This window comes from Euprymna scolopes, chromosome 2 (assembly GCF_053919585.1).
Source record: "Euprymna scolopes isolate OS-2025 chromosome 2, ASM5391958v1, whole genome shotgun sequence".
Classification (NCBI taxonomy): domain Eukaryota; kingdom Metazoa; phylum Mollusca; class Cephalopoda; order Sepiida; family Sepiolidae; genus Euprymna; species Euprymna scolopes.
In genome coordinates this window covers 179918035-179937466 of record NC_136483.1, presented here as the reverse complement: position 1 = coordinate 179937466, position 19432 = coordinate 179918035, and the positions used below count along the sequence as shown (strand labels likewise).

At 45.8% G+C, this 19432-nt stretch overlaps 1 protein-coding gene across 3 annotated transcripts in view; it reads right to left on the bottom strand.

The window, feature by feature from the left end:
• The window catches only part of LOC145299214 (transmembrane protein 272-like), a 67910-nt gene that overhangs the window by 9262 nt on the left and 39216 nt on the right, over positions 1 to 19432 (bottom strand). The window contains exons 2-3 of one of the 3 annotated variants that reach the window (XM_080144383.1): positions 9555 to 9746; positions 3006 to 3065 (exon numbers count right to left, since the gene is read on the bottom strand). In XM_080144383.1, the coding sequence (XP_080000509.1) occupies positions 3006 to 3065; positions 9555 to 9711 (217 nt within the window). In that variant the 5' untranslated portion in view covers positions 9712 to 9746. Of the gene's footprint in view, positions 1 to 3005; positions 3066 to 6175; positions 6332 to 9554; positions 9747 to 19432 lie in introns of those variants that run through there. The other 2 variants (XM_080144385.1, XM_080144384.1) reach the window with 2 other exon arrangements.

Genomic DNA, 19432 nt, shown 5'->3' with positions numbered 1-19432 from the left:
CCCCACTCCCCTCCCCAATTAGGTGACAGATCGCTTGATGTGCCAGAGATGCGGGTTCCCTTTCGAAGTTTTCGTAAGAGGTGTTTTAAATAAAGCGTTCGGACCTGCATCACCCTTTCGACTGGCGAATCGGTGCATCTGCCATAGTTTAACAACGGGGGGGGGGGTCTTTTGTTACTAACATTGTAAATATTTCATTTGTATTTTGTATATAAAATTTTTATCTTCCCAAACCCCCCTTTCTTATGGGTTTTAATTAGGTTATCATGGTATGATGTTCTTATGGTGATTGATGAAGGATGTATACGCTGATGGATGTATAGTATGAATGTGGTATTATGGTGTAAGAGTGAAAGTAGGAACTAGTTAGGTTAGATTAGTTAGCACTAGTCAGAGAAGACCGTCCTTTCCCCTCCCACATCTTCGGCCTTGTGCCAAATTTTTCTGATTTTTACTTAGTATTTATTTTCAGAAAATTTACAATGATTTCAGTTTGGGATTGGAGTTGAAGGAAATTGAATCGTTACCCTTATTACCAGACCGACAAGGTTCTACAATTTTTACCTAGTCACAGGTCGCAACAAACCATTGTTGCAAAAATCCTTGTTAACCTCTACCTTTCAGTGGAGAAAGTTTCCACATTGGAAAGGAATCCTATAATCTTTCGTTTGTTCCGTTTTATTCAATTTCCTGATGCTAGTAGATCAGACTGTCTGAAGATATTGGCATTTTTTTTTTCAAATACACTGTACATTAAAGTTTCTTTTTTTGTTGTAAAATTTGATCATATTCTACAAAGCTAAAAACAAACAAAAAAAATCATCGTGACCCTCTCTGTTTTTCTTTCTCCTCTACTTCTCTCTCTAAAGATACTTCTTGACTTAAAACGTTTTACTTTTCAAGTCTTTTCAAATTGCATTTTAATTTGAAAAAAAAAAAGACGAAGAGAAAATATTGTTAATAGAATCCCTATAATTTTTTAAGACTGAATAGTTTTAATCTTATAGCCTTAATTGACTTATAAGAGGTTGATTTACCGTTCGACACAACCAACCAACCAACCCATTTAATTTCAAACATTTAAACAATGCGACGCTATAAAAAAACAAATAAAAACATAACGCACAGTGTTTTATTGAGCACATTTAACTAAATAACATAATTTTATATTGCATAGGCAAATCTATACGCCTATAAATTTGAGGTTCTTTGTATTTAGATCCATATTAAAAACCACTTTTTTCTATTAAAAAAAAATTATGAATCGTAGAATTGCATTTATCTGTTAAAGATCTAGCTAATTAGCAAATTCTTTTACGCATTCATTCTAATTAATTCCCTATTTTTTTTTTTACATAGACGTCACCACTTATCAAGGCCGATAGGCCACTCAAGGATAAGGGTTAAAGAGTGTAGAGTAGTCAAAAGGACAATATAGTAATCGATAGTAATGGAAGTTCGGTAAATTTGTTAACTTAAGTGGAACGGCTCATCAGAAACTTGTTCACGTTGGACTTGAAGACAACCATATTATAGACAGCTGGAAAGCAGGAAAACGGAAGACAATTCCACACGCGTGCAGTTCTAAGGAAGAAGCTTTGATTATGGAATCTATGTTTAGGTTTAGGTACAGATAAAGAGTGGGGAAAATTATTGATAATGCTTTCAGCTGGTCGAGTGTTTCTTGTGAAAGTTTGGCGAGGGGGGGACCATAGATTGAAGCTCAGTCGAACACTTTCCATGAAAATAACGATAAAGCAGAGACCAACTCGCAACATCTCTTCTGTGAGACAGAGGTTGCAGCGAAGAGAAAAGGACATCTCCCACCAGGTTTTTTTTCAGTTTTATGGTATGATCATCTTTAGTTATCTATTACATATAATTTTTATATTTATGCAGATATTCTACATGATTTATACTTACGTAATTGCGTAAAAAAGGTTATAGTAAACAAACATTTTCTATTTTTATGTATGCGTATATATATTTGTTGAAAAAAATTTTGCCTACTAAACTCCTGCCAGTTTTTGGTCTACAGTCATGAAACTTAATATATAGGGTATTCGAAACCATGCGAAACTTTATATTTGGTTTTTAGCCGGAGAATGTCGGTGCAGAAGTGTGAAAATTACAAAAAAAAAAAAATGAAATTTGCTAGGTGACGGTCGAACAAGCGTGTTACGAATATGCGTAACGTAATAGCTATTGGTTTATTTCCATTTGTAATTTTGCAGCAAAAACGTGTTCATAGCTCAGGCATTAACGTCAAAGGAAAAATACATCGTAAGCTAAACGTTTTGGATTCTATTCTCGGTGGTGGCGCACGATTCATGATTTTTTTTCTTTTTAACTTTTTAAATCCTTACTATGTATTGGGTCCAATATAATAAATACGAAATCGGCATTAATTAAAATATATTTAAACGTATTTTACGGGCGGCCTGATAGTCAATACATTTTTTAAGAAAATCTGTTAATATAATCGGCTATCCTTTTTTTAATTTAATAACCACTTAAAATCACGTTATCGAGTTTTATTTTCAAATATATGTATTAAGCGTAATTTCATTTTCTCGAATTTAAATAGTCAAACTCGAATATGGAAATGAGTTCGTATTGTGAGAGAATATTAATATTAGTTGCTGATGTGGAGGTCCTTAGTTGTACCTACTATCTCTTTGTCCGTCCAAAAAATTGAGCGACTCGCAAGAAAAAAGCGGGTACACTCAGCATTATAAAGGGAGTGTCAAGTGCAAGTGGAGTAATCCTAGAAATGGATGGTCGCCATACTCCTACACATCAGTGTAACAACTAATGAAAAGGAACTGTTCGGGTCGCCCTTGACTATACTCGGCATCTTAGCTTCCGTGTTGAAAACTATTGCATATGTGTATTTCGTTTTGATGGTATTGTAAGTAAACAAACTTTTGGCATTCATTTGCATATATATCGTATGTAATCTGATGGAACAAATCGATTCGACTGCGTATATTTTATATACTCACCAATGAGGATCATGGCCACTGGCAGGATAAGCAGGATGACTAAGAAGACCGTGAACCGAACTGATGAATAAAGAAAAATGAATTGATTAAAAATAAATTACAATTAAAAAAAAAAAATCCTAGTTTTCATTCTCTCTCATATATATATATATATATATATATATATATATATATATATATATATATATATATGCGCGCACACACACACATAGTTAAAGGTATGCAAGAAAACTGGTAAATTTAACGAAGTTATTAAGAGTGCTCAATAAAAAAAGAGCAAAAGATATTTATTGATATAGACAAATTTACCTGATCGCGACACTGGACTAATTCTTTGGTGCTAATAGATCTCTTTTCTGTGTTCATAGGATACTTTATTTAGGTTAAAAGTTACGCCTAGAAAGTGCGCTATTTTAATATTGGAGTTAATATCAACTTTAAGGTTAATTCTTTTAAATTCTGTAAGGATTTTTTTTTTGGGGGGGGGGTACATTTTTACACTTTGGGCCGTTGGAATTTTATGAACATTAGGCCACCACCTCTAAATGCCTATGGTGTCCACTTTAATATACTTAGTAATATTATATAAGATTTAAAGACCCACTAGGTTAGTCATGTTAGCCGAGTCCAGAAATCCCATGGACACATCGAAAGAACCCGCCTGGCGTTTTTACTAATTAAAACTATTTCTGCATCTTTTAATAATATCGATTTCGCTCTTTGTGATGTCAGAATTGGAACGAACTCTATTATCTCATCGAAAAGATGGATTGTAATCGAGAGATAATAATTTTCAATGTCAAATTGAATAAACAAATTTTGTTTTTTTTCAATACTGGGAAACCAACTTAACGCCTTATGTATGAGTATGTGCCGCAGTAGATTATACTATTAATATACTCATAAATTGTTTACCTAGATTCTTCTCTTTAAACAAGTCTTTTCTGCTCGATCTTTCAGAATAAATTTCTGGTCCTGGATATGACCTTAAACTATATATATATATATATGGTGAGATCCCAGCTTGCGGGCTTTGGGGAGTGTGGAGCCATCCTTCAATTGCCATTGCTCCCAGGTCCACTCTGACCCGGAGTGGTAGTACCTTTAAGGATACCAAGTATGAGTTAAATAGAAACTGACTTGAAAAAAAAAAAAAATATTAAAAATTTTCTTCAAAATCATTGGATTCGGCATTAAATAATTTGAAAAGTGTTGATATGCCGTAAAACAAAAACAACCAACCAATCAGAATAAATATCTTATTCTCACACCTCTCCTTCCCTTTATAGTTCATTTACGTTCATTTTCCCTCTCTGTCTTATGATTCCGTAATTAACTCTTTTCCTCTCTGCTCACATTTTTAATTTCGATTAAACCGGATTTTGTTCTTTTTTCCTTCTTTTTCTTTCCCCGTTTTCTGCCTTCGCTTACAATGTCTGAAGTGTAAATGTCACATAATAACCCTTCCCTAAATTTGAACATCTTTTATTTTTTAAGCAAACAATTGTCATCTTTCATTTAAGAACCGGACTTCTTCAGTGAAAGACAAACGTCCACAAAGTCGCCTGGTGAGGACTTGTGGCCTTGACCGACCACCTGTCCGAAACATTAGCATGTCCAGTGGCGCAAACATAAATTTATTTATATATATATATATATATATATATATGTGTGTGTGTGTGAAACACAAGTGTCTGTATATATTAAATAATTATGGTATGTTTGTGGGAGGTAAACTTTGAAGTAATCAATGAAATTTGGAACACAAAAACTTAGTGTAAGGATGAGTAAAGTGGGTTATTAATTTTCAGGCGAATGAGCTTACAAAACCTACTGTGAAATCTAGATAATTTCGATTTTAATATTTTTATCATAGGATCAATAAATATTTTTCTTTGTATTTCAAATGTGATTTAAAGTTTTCGGTAGTATATGGTCGCGATCTCGCATTAAAACATTTTGATTTTATGAAATTTGATTTGTACTTTTTTTAATATAAAAATCATTCCAGACTAGGCATGATGCCACTTTATGTTCCGTCTGCCTGCTTCCCACCTGACTACAACTTGGATGTCTTCAAGTCCAACGTTAACAAATTCCTAATGAACCGCCCCCTTAAGTAAACACTTCATAAAATCTCCACACTAACGTACTGTACTTGCAATAACCCTTATCCCTGAGTGACTTCCAGACCTTGATAAGTGGTGACCACCGTGTAAAAAAAGGAAAAAAGCCTTCAAAATTAAAAACTGGCTAACGGTAAGTATTGACAGATTCCGACTTAGAAAATAGTATTTCTTCCTCACTGTCCGAAACGTCACTTATAAAATATGAGAACTAAAGGGCAAAAAGGGGGAATTTGTAGAAAGTAAACCCAACAAAGTAAACCCAAGGTCCATTTTCTAGTTTCTATTAATGATAATACAGCTTGTGAATGACCAGCCGAAATATTAGTTAAGACTAAATAATCATTGGTTATGCATGACACAATTTAAAAGAATCCGTTTTGGGTTTGTATTACTGGACACATAGATTCGAAAAGTTGTCAAAAAACAAATATATAACAAATAAATGTTATCAAAGGCAAGATAAGTTACTTTTCTACCAAACTGGATATATTCTTTGTGTTTTTATTCAATGTAACATATTTATTCAGCTCGAAAAACAGTGTTTACCGATGTATTGGACAATTCAAAATGGCGGCCGACTCTCTCTTAAACACGGTAAGTTCGGGAAAAAGTGTTATAAATAATAAACTAGACAAAATACTATTAAAAAAATACCGAATATATGTCAACCTATGTCACGGTAATATATATTGAGCGAATTTCTAACAGTATTTTGTCTAGTTTATTATTTATAATACCTTTTCCCGAACTTACCGTGTTTAAGAGAGAGTCGGCCGCCATTTTCAATTTTCCAATACATCGGTAAACACTGCATGTTTTTCGAGCTGAATAAACATGTTAAATTGAATAAAAACACGGATTATATCCAGTTTGGTAGAAAAATAACTTATCTTGCCTTTGATAACATTTATTTGTTATATATTTGTTTTTTTGACAACTTTTTCGAATCTGTGTACCCTCTTTTTTTTTTTTTTTTTTTTTTTTTTTTTTTTGCATAGTATTTTAAAAATTAAAATGTGACAATGATAAAAAAAAACAAACCTTTCTTGAGGTGCCTCGACTCCCACATATACTTATACCCAACCGTTCTTTTCCTCTTGTTAAGGAAACAAGTTAAATAAGATGTTGTTGAAACGCGATCCCTCGCTCAATTAGGGTTGACGGCTTGTTACAGAGTGACGGCTGTCGGTCCAGGTTGTTCTTGCAATTGAGGTTGATCGGGAAAAAGTCAGATCAATATGACTGACATTGGTTTCGCTAAACGGGTTAACATTTGCAACAATCTATACTGCAGTACCTTTAACGTACGTGTGTGTGTCACGGTTTCCAGATTATAAATTATTCGATCGCGAGATTCTATTTATAAAAAAGGAAGATAGGTGATAGTGTACTGCGAATATTAAATTAGTATATAGATATTCTAATTTAATGTTCGTCATATGTTATCACCTTCTATCCGCCTTTTTAATAAATAGGATCTCCCGATCACCGGAGACGCAATGTAATAAAAAGTAATAAAAATGTTTTGGGGGCCGTACGGGAAACTAAAATATATCTTGATCTTTTAGCTAAGATCATAGGGTAGTATCTGTTCTGTCCAAACATGGTATGATGATATCGTGGGGTTTCCGTTCGCGCCGGACGTCCATACACTGAAAAGTATGTCGCAGACTCCCATAATGATATTAGAGCTAAACTGTAATAACCAGATATATTCTGACACTACGTTAGCCAGATTACAATACTTTTACAGTTTTAACAAAAGGGTTACAATAATATTGCAGGTCTCTATTCATGCTGAACGTCCAGAGTATGTCCAGCAATAATATATTGTCTATCGTGTTTAACATCCGGGGAGCAAGTTGACGTGCCAGGATTCAAAAGAAACGCCCACACAAGTTGTGTGGGCGTACACAACACCGACAAACCAAGGTATTCTCCCCCGATAGGGTTACAAGAGTGTACTTTATAATTCACTAGCACTTCAGCCCGGCGTTGCCCGGGTGTTTGGAGGTGTATGTTGAGCAAAAAAAAAAAAAAAAGCGGTCAATTTTTTTTTTAACTTTGACCCCTATTATGACCCCCCTTAACATTTACTGTTTTGGGCTCAAATCAAGTTAAGTTACATCCATGCCCAAGGAACATATATCTAAAATTTCAATTGTTTCTACCTAAAATTGGCGGAGGAGTTTGGTAGTTCTCAAAGGTCAAATCGTTGAACTTTGACCCCTTAATAGCCAAATTTCTGGCCGAAAACCGATCAAAGATTTTCCCTGTATATCAAATTTCGAGTCTGTAGACTGAAAATTGAGTTATTGCGTAGGAAAATATACAGTTACACACACACACACGTTCACTTTTATAGATATATAGCTTCATTACATAGGCATATACATGCTCACCAATACCTTTGTTCGCGAGATTACCTTCTAGAAAGAAACAATACGATGATTTCAATCTGGATCGGTTATTCTTCATAGACTTCTTTCTGCTGATTTCACTAAATAAATTTCTGGCTTTAACGCTAGCGTCCAATCGCTCACATGCCTTCGTCACTGTCTCCCGATTTTGAACCTCAGTTTGTCCTGGCTTTTTGCTTGTATTTTAACAGCACCAGTGTGTTATGCCAGGCCGTAACAGCCGTTCTAGAAACATCCTCGCGATACGGACATACGTGGCACGCGATAGAAAGAAGATAGAAAAAAGGTAGAAGGAAAGGGGGAGGGGAGCGGGGAAGCTCATCCTTCTTCACGCAGCTTGATTCGTTGTCTTGTTAAACAAATCGATCACTAAATAAAACTATCGAAATGACAGGAGGGACCTTTGTGGCCTTTTGGCCAAGTTCAAAGTGTAGTATTTGTTACGGCAGATGCTGCAATCAAAGACCATTACCCTTGCGGCAATCTTCTGGTTCATGTAGGGGAAACCCTACATACCAGCGTGCAAATCACTATCCATTTCCCACCTGTCGGGAGATGGTCCCCTTTACCCTCTCCCCTCCCCCCTCTCTCTCTCCACATTAAAAAAAAAACGGCCTTGTGCCTAATTCGCTCAGTGGGGAAGCAAATAAATACAAATGACAGGATTCAGTGTTAAATAACCAGAAAAAAGGTTGATATGCCGCAAAACAAATCAAACAAACTAAACAAGTTACCTTGCACGTGTTCCTCAATCAATCATAGATTGTGAATCTTATTTTTTTTTTGTTTGTTTCAGATTGGGGTTAACATGCGAGTTAAACATTTTCTAACTTGTATTACAAATAAACTGACGTTTCCTTTCATGTCCGCTAATATTGAAAAATACAAATGAGCGATGTTGTTACGTGTAACAATTTTAAATTTTACGAAAGAAAATGAACTATTCTATTCTACCAGCTCTCCTCAGAATCAGTGGTTGTGCCTACTAGAATGTAATAGAATCCTTTGATTACATGATATTTTACAGAACGAAAAGTATACTTTATAATTCATTATATACGCACACACTCCATTCATTGGTTTGCAAGATGACTCTCTGGGAAGAAATAACACGATGGTCATATTTTCGTTTTTATGTATTTATTTGCTTCCCCACGAAAGCAAATGTGACACAAGGTCGTTTTTAATGTGGGATTAAACCAGCTTCCCTAAAACAAGGGTAAAAAGGGGGGGGGAACTCTGTCAGGATCCCCCCCCCCAAATAGTAATTGTCTCAGTATGAAGGGCTTCCCCTACATTGACCAAGGACCATTTTAACTTATGTGCAGCATCTAAAGACCATATACTACACTTTGAGGTATTTATTTTCTTCCCCACTAAGCAAATTAGGTACAAGGCCGATTTTTAATGTGAGGAGTGAAGGGGAAATGGGGACAAACTCCCCGGGGAGTAGGGGAGCTGCATAGTGACAATTGGTATGAAGGGTTGCCCCTACATTGACCAAGGTCTTATATGTGGGATTGCTCCCACATATGGCAGCAAACGGTTTTAGTTAAAGAAAAAGAAAAAAAAAAAAAAAAAGAAAATCGTATTATAGTTTACATACAATAAAATGTTTAACTGTTTTGAATTTGTTTTTGCCATTCTACAAAACATATATTTATGAAATATTTCTTGATCCCTTTTTTTATTTTTAGAAGTGATACTATTTGCTGCGGACTTAACGTCAACTGTTCTTCTTCTTCAGTGCGTGCACTATCGATTTCAGAAAATGATTTTAATGCTAGCCTTTACATGCGTTTGTCATGTCTCCTGTTAATTTTTCAATTTTCATAACGTATTCGATTTTGGAACAATTGATTTTAAAATGGTAAAAATTCGTAATTTTAGTCAGTCAGCAATACTAAATAATTATATTGATTTAAAAAAAAAAAATTATATCATCCTTGGCAATTGAACGATCTAATTTTTGAAAATAGGTGTGGAAGATAAAGCCTTACCTGATGAGCAAATTGTCCTTTTGATTCGATGAAGGAAATCAATACAAGAGACAGCTTCCTGGTTGGCATCGAAAATTTTCATTCTGAACGACCCATAAGCTTTCTCTTGTCTCGCCAGTGACGTCAGTTGAAGCGTACTGTTGCTATGTTCACCCATAACTTTGTTGGACAAAAAAAAAAAAAAAAAAAAAACTGAAATAAAGAAAAAGGTGTCATGCTTTAATTTTAGTCGTAAGAAGATACGATTTCACGTTTGTTTAATGAAGTCTCGCTATCTACCAAGCTTTAGCCCCTGTCTCCTCACCACTCGTATCACTGCTATTTTTTAAATATACTTTAATCGAATGTACTCAGGAACTTGTTGCTTTAGTGCCAACTCAATGTAAATATTATTAACCAAACTGACAATGTGCCACATTTGAATTATTAAGATTTAACAAAATTCTGACAGTGGATTTGTTGTTAGGCATAATTAAGTCCCGAGAAATCTACACTTTCGTTCTGAGAAGGGGCTAGTTTATTGCTAATTGCCCGAGTCGTGCTCCAACAAAAAATGCAGACGGAGCTGCCTTGCGCAATAGCTATCCAAACTACGCTTGGTCTTGTGCCTAACCTCCTGGCACGGAACTAAAAGTTGTAACCGTATGTTCGATGCTCTGTCAATATTTCTGCACTTACGTTGTTTTAAAACGATTCGCAGACCGTTTGTTGACGTAATTTAGTCGGAGACTTGCGTAAGTGTTCTGCTTGCTTGGAAACTCGAAAGCAAAAATATTTATTTGAACACAGAATAACTAAAAGAAAAGTCAAGTTACCCTTATTTGGAGATAAAAGAATTTGAGGAAACTGATCGGTGCTAATTCTGATTATATGAATTTTTGATGTTTTCTCCTTGCTTTTGGTCTCGTTTAGAAGTGGGTGTGAAAAAATAAAACATTATTTTAAGCAGAAAAGTAGAAATTTCCCAACAATGTCAAATATACGAATTACGACTACGTGTGAAAATATGCGTAACAAATAAGCTGAATCATTTTATTTTGTAAATTGCGAAAGAGCATTTCGTGCCCCCCCCCTCGTGTCTGTGCGCATGTCTCCGTGCACCCCCCCGTGTCTGTGGCGCATGTCTCCGTGCACCCCCCCTTCGTGTCTGTGGCGCATGTCTCCGTGATTCCCCCCCCCGTGTCTGTGGCGCATGTCTCCGTGCCTCCCCTCCCCCCCCGTGTCTGTGGCGCATGTCTCCGTGCCTCCCCTCCCCCGTGTCTGTGGCGCATGTCTCCGTGCCTCCCCTCCCCCGTGTCTGTGGCGCATGTCTCCGTTTCGCGCCCTTCCCCCTTCGTGTCTGTGGCGCATGTCTCCGTGCACCCCTCCCCCTTCGTGTCTGTGGCGCATGTCTCCGTGCCTCCCCTCCCCCGTGTCTGTGGCGCATGTCTCCGTGCACCCCTCTCCCTTCGTGTCTGTGGCGCATGTCTCCGTGATTCCCCTCCCCCTTCGTGTCTGTGGCGCTGTCTCCGTGACTCCCCTCCTCCCCGTGTCTGTGGCGCATGTCTCCGTGATTCCCCTCCCCCTTCGTGTCTGTGGCGCATGTCTCCGTGCCTCCCCTCCCCCCCGTGTCTGTGGCGCATGTCTCCGTGCCTCCCCTCCCCCCCGTGTCTGTGGCGCATGTCTCCGTGATTCCCCTCCCCTTCGTGTCTGTGGCGCATGTCTCCGTGATTCCCCTCCCCCTTCGTGTCTGTGGCGCATGTCTCCGTGATTCCCCTCCCCCTTCGTGTCTGTGGCGCATGTCTCCGTGCCTCCCCTCCCCCCGTGTCTGTGGCGCATGTCTCCGTGATTCCCCTCCCCCTTCGTGTCTGTGGCGCATGTCTCCGTGCCTCCCCTCCCCCCGTGTCTGTGGCGCATGTCTCCGTGATTCCCCTCCCCCTTCGTGTCTGTGGCGCATGTCTCCGTGCCTCCCCTCCCCCTTCGTGTCTGTGGCGCATGTCTCCGTGCCTCCCCTCCCCCCGTGTCTGTGGCGCATGTCTCCGTGCACCCCTCCCCCTTCGTGTCTGTGGCCCATGTCTCCGTGATTCCCCTCCCCACCCGTGTGTGTGGCGCATGTCTCCGTGCCTCCCCCCTCCCGTGTCTGTGGCGCATGTCTCCGTGATTCCCCTCCCCCTTCGTGTCTGTGGCGCATGTCTCCGTGATTCCCCTCTGCCTTCGTGTCTGTGGCGCATGTCTCCGTGATTCCCCTCCCCCCCCGTGTCTGTGGCGCATGTCTCCGTGATTCCCCTCCCCCTTCGTGTCTGTGGCGCATGTCTCCGTGATTCCCCTCCCCCTTCGTGTCTGTGGCGCATGTCTCCGTGATTCCCCTCCCCCTTCGTGTCTGTGGCGCATGTCTCCGTGATTCCCCTCCCCCTTCGTGTCTGTGGCGCATGTCTCCGTGATTCCCCTCCTCCTTCGTGTCTGTGGCGCATGTCTCCGTGATTCCCCTCTCCCTTCGTGTCTGTGGCGCATGTCTCCGTGATTCCCCTCCCCCCCGTGTCTGTGGCGCATGTCTCCGTGATTCCCCTCCCCCTTCGTGTCTGTGGCGCATGTCTCCGTGATTCCCCTCTCCCTTCGTGTCTGTGGCGCATGTCTCCGTGATTCCCCTCCCCCCCGTGTCTGTGGCGCATGTCTCCGTGATTCCCCTCCCCCTTCGTGTCTGTGGCGCATGTCTCCGTGATTCCCCTCCCCCTTCGTGTCTGTGGCGCATGTCTCCGTGATTCCCCTCCCCCTTCGTGTCTGTGGCGCATGTCTCCGTGATTCCCCTCTCCCTTCGTGTCTGTGGCGCATGTCTCCGTGATTCCCCTCCCCCTTCGTGTCTGTGGCGCATGTCTCCGTGATTCCCCTCCCCCTTCGTGTCTGTGGCGCATGTCTCCGTGATTCCCCTCCCCCTTCGTGTCTGTGGCGCATGTCTCCGTGATTCCCCTCCCCCTTCGTGTCTGTGGCGCATGTCTCCGTGATTCCCCTCCCCCTTCGTGTCTGTGGCGCATGTCTCCGTGATTCCCCTCCCCCTTCGTGTCTGTGGCGCATGTCTCCGTGATTCCCCTCCCCCTTCGTGTCTGTGGCGCATGTCTCCGTGATTCCCCTCCCCCTTCGTGTCTGTGGCGCATGTCTCCGTGATTCCCCTCCCCCTTCGTGTCTGTGGCGCATGTCTCCGTGATTCCCCTCCCCCTTCGTGTCTGTGGCGCATGTCTCCGTGATTCCCCTCCCCCTTCGTGTCTGTGGCGCATGTCTCCGTGATTCCCCTCCCCCTTCGTGTCTGTGGCGCATGTCTCCGTGATTCCCCTCCCCCCCGTGTCTGTGGCGCATGTCTCCGTGATTCCCCTCCCCCTTCGTGTCTGTGGCGCATGTCTCCGTGATTCCCCTCCCCCTTCGTGTCTGTGGCGCATGTCTCCGTGCCTCCCCTCCCCCCGTGTCTGTGGCGCATGTCTCCGTGATTCCCCTCCCCCTTCGTGTCTGTGGCGCATGTCTCCGTGCCTCCCCTCCCCCCGTGTCTGTGGCGCATGTCTCCGTGATTCCCCTCCCCCTTCGTGTCTGTGGCGCATGTCTCCGTGCCTCCCCTCCCCCTTCGTGTCTGTGGCGCATGTCTCCGTGCCTCCCCTCCCCCCGTGTCTGTGGCGCATGTCTCCGTGCACCCCTCCCCCTTCGTGTCTGTGGCCCATGTCTCCGTGATTCCCCTCCCCACCCGTGTGTGTGGCGCATGTCTCCGTGATTCCCCTCCCCACCCGTGTCTGTGGCGCATGTCTCCGTGATTCCCCTCCCCCTTCGTGTCTGTGGCGCATGTCTCCGTGATTCCCCTCTCCCTTCGTGTCTGTGGCGCATGTCTCCGTGATTCCCCTCCCCCCCCGTGTCTGTGGCGCATGTCTCCGTGATTCCCCTCCCCCTTCGTGTCTGTGGCGCATGTCTCCGTGATTCCCCTCCCCCTTCGTGTCTGTGGCGCATGTCTCCGTGATTCCCCTCCCCCTTCGTGTCTGTGGCGCATGTCTCCGTGCCTCCCCTCCCCCCCGTGTCTGTGGCGCATGTCTCCGTGATTCCCCTCCCCCTTCGTGTCTGTGGCGCATGTCTCCGTGATTCCCCTCCCCCTTCGTGTCTGTGGCGCATGTCTCCGTGATTCCCCTCCCCCTTCGTGTCTGTGGCGCATGTCTCCGTGCCTCCCCTCCCCCCGTGTCTGTGGCGCATGTCTCCGTGATTCCCCTCCCCCTTCGTGTCTGTGGCGCATGTCTCCGTGCCTCCCCTCCCCCCGTGTCTGTGGCGCATGTCTCCGTGATTCCCCTCCCCCTTCGTGTCTGTGGCACATGTCTCCGTGCCTCCCCTCCCCCTTCGTGTCTGTGGCGCATGTCTCCGTGCCTCCCCTCCCCCCGTGTCTGTGGCGCATGTCTCCGTGCACCCCTCCCCCTTCGTGTCTGTGGCCCATGTCTCCGTGATTCCCCTCCCCACCCGTGTGTGTGGCGCATGTCTCCGTGCCTCCCCCCTCCCGTGTCTGTGGCGCATGTCTCCGTGATTCCCCTCCCCCTTCGTGTCTGTGGCGCATGTCTCCGTGATTCCCCTCTCCCTTCGTGTCTGTGGCGCATGTCTCCGTGATTCCCCTCCCCCCCCGTGTCTGTGGCGCATGTCTCCGTGATTCCCCTCCCCCTTCGTGTCTGTGGCGCATGTCTCCGTGATTCCCCTCCCCCTTCGTGTCTGTGGCGCATGTCTCCGTGATTCCCCTCCCCCTTCGTGTCTGTGGCGCATGTCTCCGTGATTCCCCTCCCCCTTCGTGTCTGTGGCGCATGTCTCCGTGATTCCCCTCCTCCTTCGTGTCTGTGGCGCATGTCTCCGTGATTCCCCTCTCCCTTCGTGTCTGTGGCGCATGTCTCCGTGATTCCCCTCCCCCCCGTGTCTGTGGCGCATGTCTCCGTGATTCCCCTCCCCCTTCGTGTCTGTGGCGCATGTCTCCGTGATTCCCCTCTCCCTTCGTGTCTGTGGCGCATGTCTCCGTGATTCCCCTCCCCCCCGTGTCTGTGGCGCATGTCTCCGTGATTCCCCTCCCCCTTCGTGTCTGTGGCGCATGTCTCCGTGATTCCCCTCCCCCTTCGTGTCTGTGGCGCATGTCTCCGTGATTCCCCTCCCCCTTCGTGTCTGTGGCGCATGTCTCCGTGATTCCCCTCTCCCTTCGTGTCTGTGGCGCATGTCTCCGTGATTCCCCTCCCCCTTCGTGTCTGTGGCGCATGTCTCCGTGATTCCCCTCCCCCTTCGTGTCTGTGGCGCATGTCTCCGTGATTCCCCTCCCCCTTCGTGTCTGTGGCGCATGTCTCCGTGATTCCCCTCCCCCTTCGTGTCTGTGGCGCATGTCTCCGTGATTCCCCTCCCCCTTCGTGTCTGTGGCGCATGTCTCCGTGATTCCCCTCCCCCTTCGTGTCTGTGGCGCATGTCTCCGTGATTCCCCTCCCCCTTCGTGTCTGTGGCGCATGTCTCCGTGATTCCCCTCCCCCTTCGTGTCTGTGGCGCATGTCTCCGTGATTCCCCTCCCCCTTCGTGTCTGTGGCGCATGTCTCCGTGATTCCCCTCCCCCTTCGTGTCTGTGGCGCATGTCTCCGTGATTCCCCTCCCCCTTCGTGTCTGTGGCGCATGTCTCCGTGATTCCCCTCCCCCTTCGTGTCTGTGGCGCATGTCTCCGTGATTCCCCTCCCCCCCGTGTCTGTGGCGCATGTCTCCGTGATTCCCCTCTCCCTTCGTGTCTGTGGCGCATGTCTCCGTGATTCCCCTCCCCCCCGTGTCTGTGGCGCATGTCTCCGTGATTCCCCTCCCCCTTCGTGTCTGTGGCGCATGTCTCCGTGATTCCCCTCCCCCTTCGTGTCTGTGGCGCATGTCTCCGTGATTCCCCTCCCCCTTCGTGTCTGTGGCGCATGTCTCCGTGATTCCCCTCCCCCTTCGTGTCTGTGGCGCATGTCTCCGTGATTCCCCTCCCCCTTCGTGTCTGTGGCGCATGTCTCCGTGATTCCCCTCCCCCCCGTGTCTGTGGCGCATGTCTCCGTGATTCCCCTCCCCCTTCGTGTCTGTGGCGCATGTCTCCGTGATTCCCCTCCCCCTTCGTGTCTGTGGCGCATGTCTCCGTGATTCCCCTCTCCCTTCGTGTCTGTGGCGCATGTCTCCGTGCCTCCCCTCCCCCCGTGTCTGTGGCGCATGTCTCCGTGCACCCCTCCCCCTTCGTGTCTGTGGCCCATGTCTCCGTGATTCCCCTCCCCCTTCGTGTCTGTGGCGCATGTCTCCGTGATTCCCCTCCCCCTTCGTGTCTGTGGCGCATGTCTCCGTGATTCCCCTCCCCCTTCGTGTCTGTGGCGCATGTCTCCGTGATTCCCCTCCCCCTTCGTGTCTGTGGCGCATGTCTCCGTGATTCCCCTCCCCCTTCGTGTCTGTGGCGCATGTCTCCGTGATTCCCCTCCCCCTTCGTGTCTGTGGCGCATGTCTCCGTGATTCCCCTCCCCCTTCGTGTCTGTGGCGCATGTCTCCGTGATTCCCCTCCCCCTTCGTGTCTGTGGCGCATGTCTCCGTGATTCCCCTCCCCCTTCGTGTCTGTGGCGCATGTCTCCGTGATTCCCCTCCCCCTTCGTGTCTGTGGCGCATGTCTCCGTGATTCCCCTCCCCCTTCGTGTCTGTGGCGCATGTCTCCGTGATTCCCCTCTCCCTTCGTGTCTGTGGCGCATGTCTCCGTGCCTCCCCTCCCCCCGTGTCTGTGGCGCATGTCTCCGTGCACCCCTCCCCCTTCGTGTCTGTGGCCCATGTCTCCGTGATTCCCCTCCCCACCCGTGTGTGTGGCGCATGTCTCCGTGCCTCCCCCCCCCCGTGTCTGTGGCGCATGTCTCCGTGATTCCCCTCCCCCTTCGTGTCTGTGGCGCATGTCTCCGTTTCGCGCCCTTCCCCCTTCGTGTCTGTGGCGCATGTCTCCGTGCCTCCCCTCCCCCGTGTCTGTGGCGCATGTCTCCGTGATTCCCCTCCCCCTTCGTGTCTGTGGCGCATGTCTCCGTGACTCCCCTCCTCCCCGTGTCTGTGGCGCATGTCTCCGTGATTCCCCTCCCCCTTCGTGTCTGTGGCGCATGTCTCCGTGCACCCCTCTCCCTTCGTGTCTGTGGCGCATGTCTCCGTGATTCCCCTCCCCCTTCGTGTCTGTGGCGCATGTCTCCGTGATTCCCCTCCCCCTTCGTGTCTGTGGCGCATGTCTCCGTGATTCCCCTCCCCCTTCGTGTCTGTGGCGCATGTCTCCGTGCCTCCCCTCCCCCGTGTCTGTGGCGCATGTCTCCGTGCCTCCCCTCCCCCGTGTCTGTGGCGCATGTCTCCGTTTCGCGCCCTTCCCCCTTCGTGTCTGTGGCGCATGTCTCCGTGACTCCCCTCCTCCCCGTGTCTGTGGCGCATGTCTCCGTGATTCCCCTCCCCCTTCGTGTCTGTGGCGCATGTCTCCGTGCACCCCTCTCCCTTCGTGTCTGTGGCGCATGTCTCCGTGATTCCCCTCCCCCTTCGTGTCTGTGGCGCATGTCTCCGTGATTCCCCTCCCCCTTCGTGTCTGTGGCGCATGTCTCCGTGCCTCCCCTCCCCCGTGTCTGTGGCGCATGTCTCCGTGATTCCCCTCCCCCTTCGTGTCTGTGGCGCTGTCTCCGTGACTCCCCTCCTCCCCGTGTCTGTGGCGCATGTCTCCGTGATTCCCCTCCCCCTTCGTGTCTGTGGCGCTGTCTCCGTGACTCCCCTCCTCCCCGTGTCTGTGGCGCATGTCTCCGTGATTCCCCTCCCCCTTCGTGTCTGTGGCGCATGTCTCCGTGCCTCCCCTCCCCCCCGTGTCTGTGGCGCATGTCTCCGTGCCTCCCCTCCCCCCCGTGTCTGTGGCGCATGTCTCCGTGATTCCCCTCCCCCTTCGTGTCTGTGGCGCATGTCTCCGTGATTCCCCTCCCCCTTCGTGTCTGTGGCGCATGTCTCCGTGATTCCCCTCCCCCTTCGTGTCTGTGGCGCATGTCTCCGTGCCTCCCCTCCCCCCGTGTCTGTGGCGCATGTCTCCGTGCACCCCTCCCTCTTCGTGTCTGTGGCCCATGTCTCCGTGATTCCCCTCCCCACCCGTGTGTGTGGCGCATGTCTCCGTGCCTCCCCCCCCCCGTGTCTGTGGCGCATGTCTCCGTGCCTCCCCTCCCCCCCCGTGTCTGTGGCGCATGTCTCCGTGCCTCCCCTCCCCCCGTGTCTGTGGCGCATGTCTCCGTTTCGCGCCCCTCCCCCTTCGTGTCTGTGGCGCATGTCTCCGTTTCGCGCCCCTCCCCCTTCGTGTCTGTGGCGCATGTCTCCATTTCGCGCCCCTCCCCCTTCGTGTCTGTTGCGCATGTCTCCGTTTCGCGCCCCACCCCCCTCGTGTCTGTGGCGCATGTCTCCGTTTCGCGCCCTACCCCTTCCTGTCTGTGTTAAATTTTAAGATTCTAACATACCTATATTTTGGAGATTTTTGGGTACTGGTCGCGGTAAGAGTTCCCTGCCGAACACCCTAAAAAAAAACAATGACTTCTCCCCACGCATGCGCAAAGGACATGTCTTAGTTGCCCTAGTAACAAAACGATCCAGAATTTTTATTGACTTTGTTTTACTGTTTATGAATATTGAAATAAAATACATTACTACACATTTATTAATAATATCTCACTTTTAATCACTTTTATCGACTTTTTGAATGGTGCGAAAATAACATTGATTAAACGTAAGTAAATTTATTATTCTATCACCATTTTGTGGTACTAGTGCACTTATAGATCCGTGCTGAAATAACGTTATTATTTAAAAAGCCATTCTTAACATGGGGAGGGTGCAAATTCGCCTAAAAAAGTAGAATCTCATTTTACGGAATTAGCTAAGAGTGTTAATTTACAATAACATCTATGGCACCATTGACACTTCTGCATGTCAGTAACATGAAGCGAATGCGTGTAAGTTAGTTTCAAGAACCGCCGACAGATGTCGTTTGTTAGCCAAAGAACCAGGGTCGATAACTATTGTTGTAATGAAAAATAAAAGTTTCATTCAACACACAAAACTAAAAACACATAGAAATGAAAAAAGTTGGGAAATTATTTTAATATTAATTTTAAGAAAATGCTATTAAAAAAGAAAAAAAGTCGATAAAAGTGAGACAAACAGTAAAACAGTAAAAAAAAGATTAATGTGTAGTAATGTCTTTTATTTCAATATTCAATATCAGAATAATTTCAATATTTCATATATATAATATTTCAATATAAGAAAAGTCGATAAAAGTGACACATAAACAGTAAAAAAAAAAAAGATATTAATAAATGTGTAGTAATGTATTTTATTTCAACATTCATAAACATTAACGTTGCCATTTAAAAAGAAAATGCTATTAAAAAGTAAAAAAAAAAGTCGATAAAAGTGATTAAAAGTGAGATATTATTAATAAATGTGTAGTAATGTATTTTATTTCAATATTCATAAACAGTAAAACAGTCGATAAAAATTCTGGATCGTTTTGTTACTATGGCAACTAAAACATGTCCTTTGCGCATGCGTGGGGAGAAGTCATTGTTTTTTTTAGGGTGTTCGGCAGGGAACTCTTACCGCGACCAGTATCGATTTTTGAATAAGTAAAAATTAGTGAAAAGTAGAGAAAACAAAAATTCACGGAGTCATAAAATATTTGCATTTGAAAGATGTCTACCTCAGAAATCTGATAGGTTCAGAACATTAGCAGACAATGTCTCTTCATATGCCACAATCACACGATGGATCAGAAAATTCAAGCATGGCAGAGACAGGGTTGAATATCAAGACGACCCCCCCTACATAATTAACAATCAAGGATCAGCCTCATCTTATTTTGCAGATGATCATGCAAAATT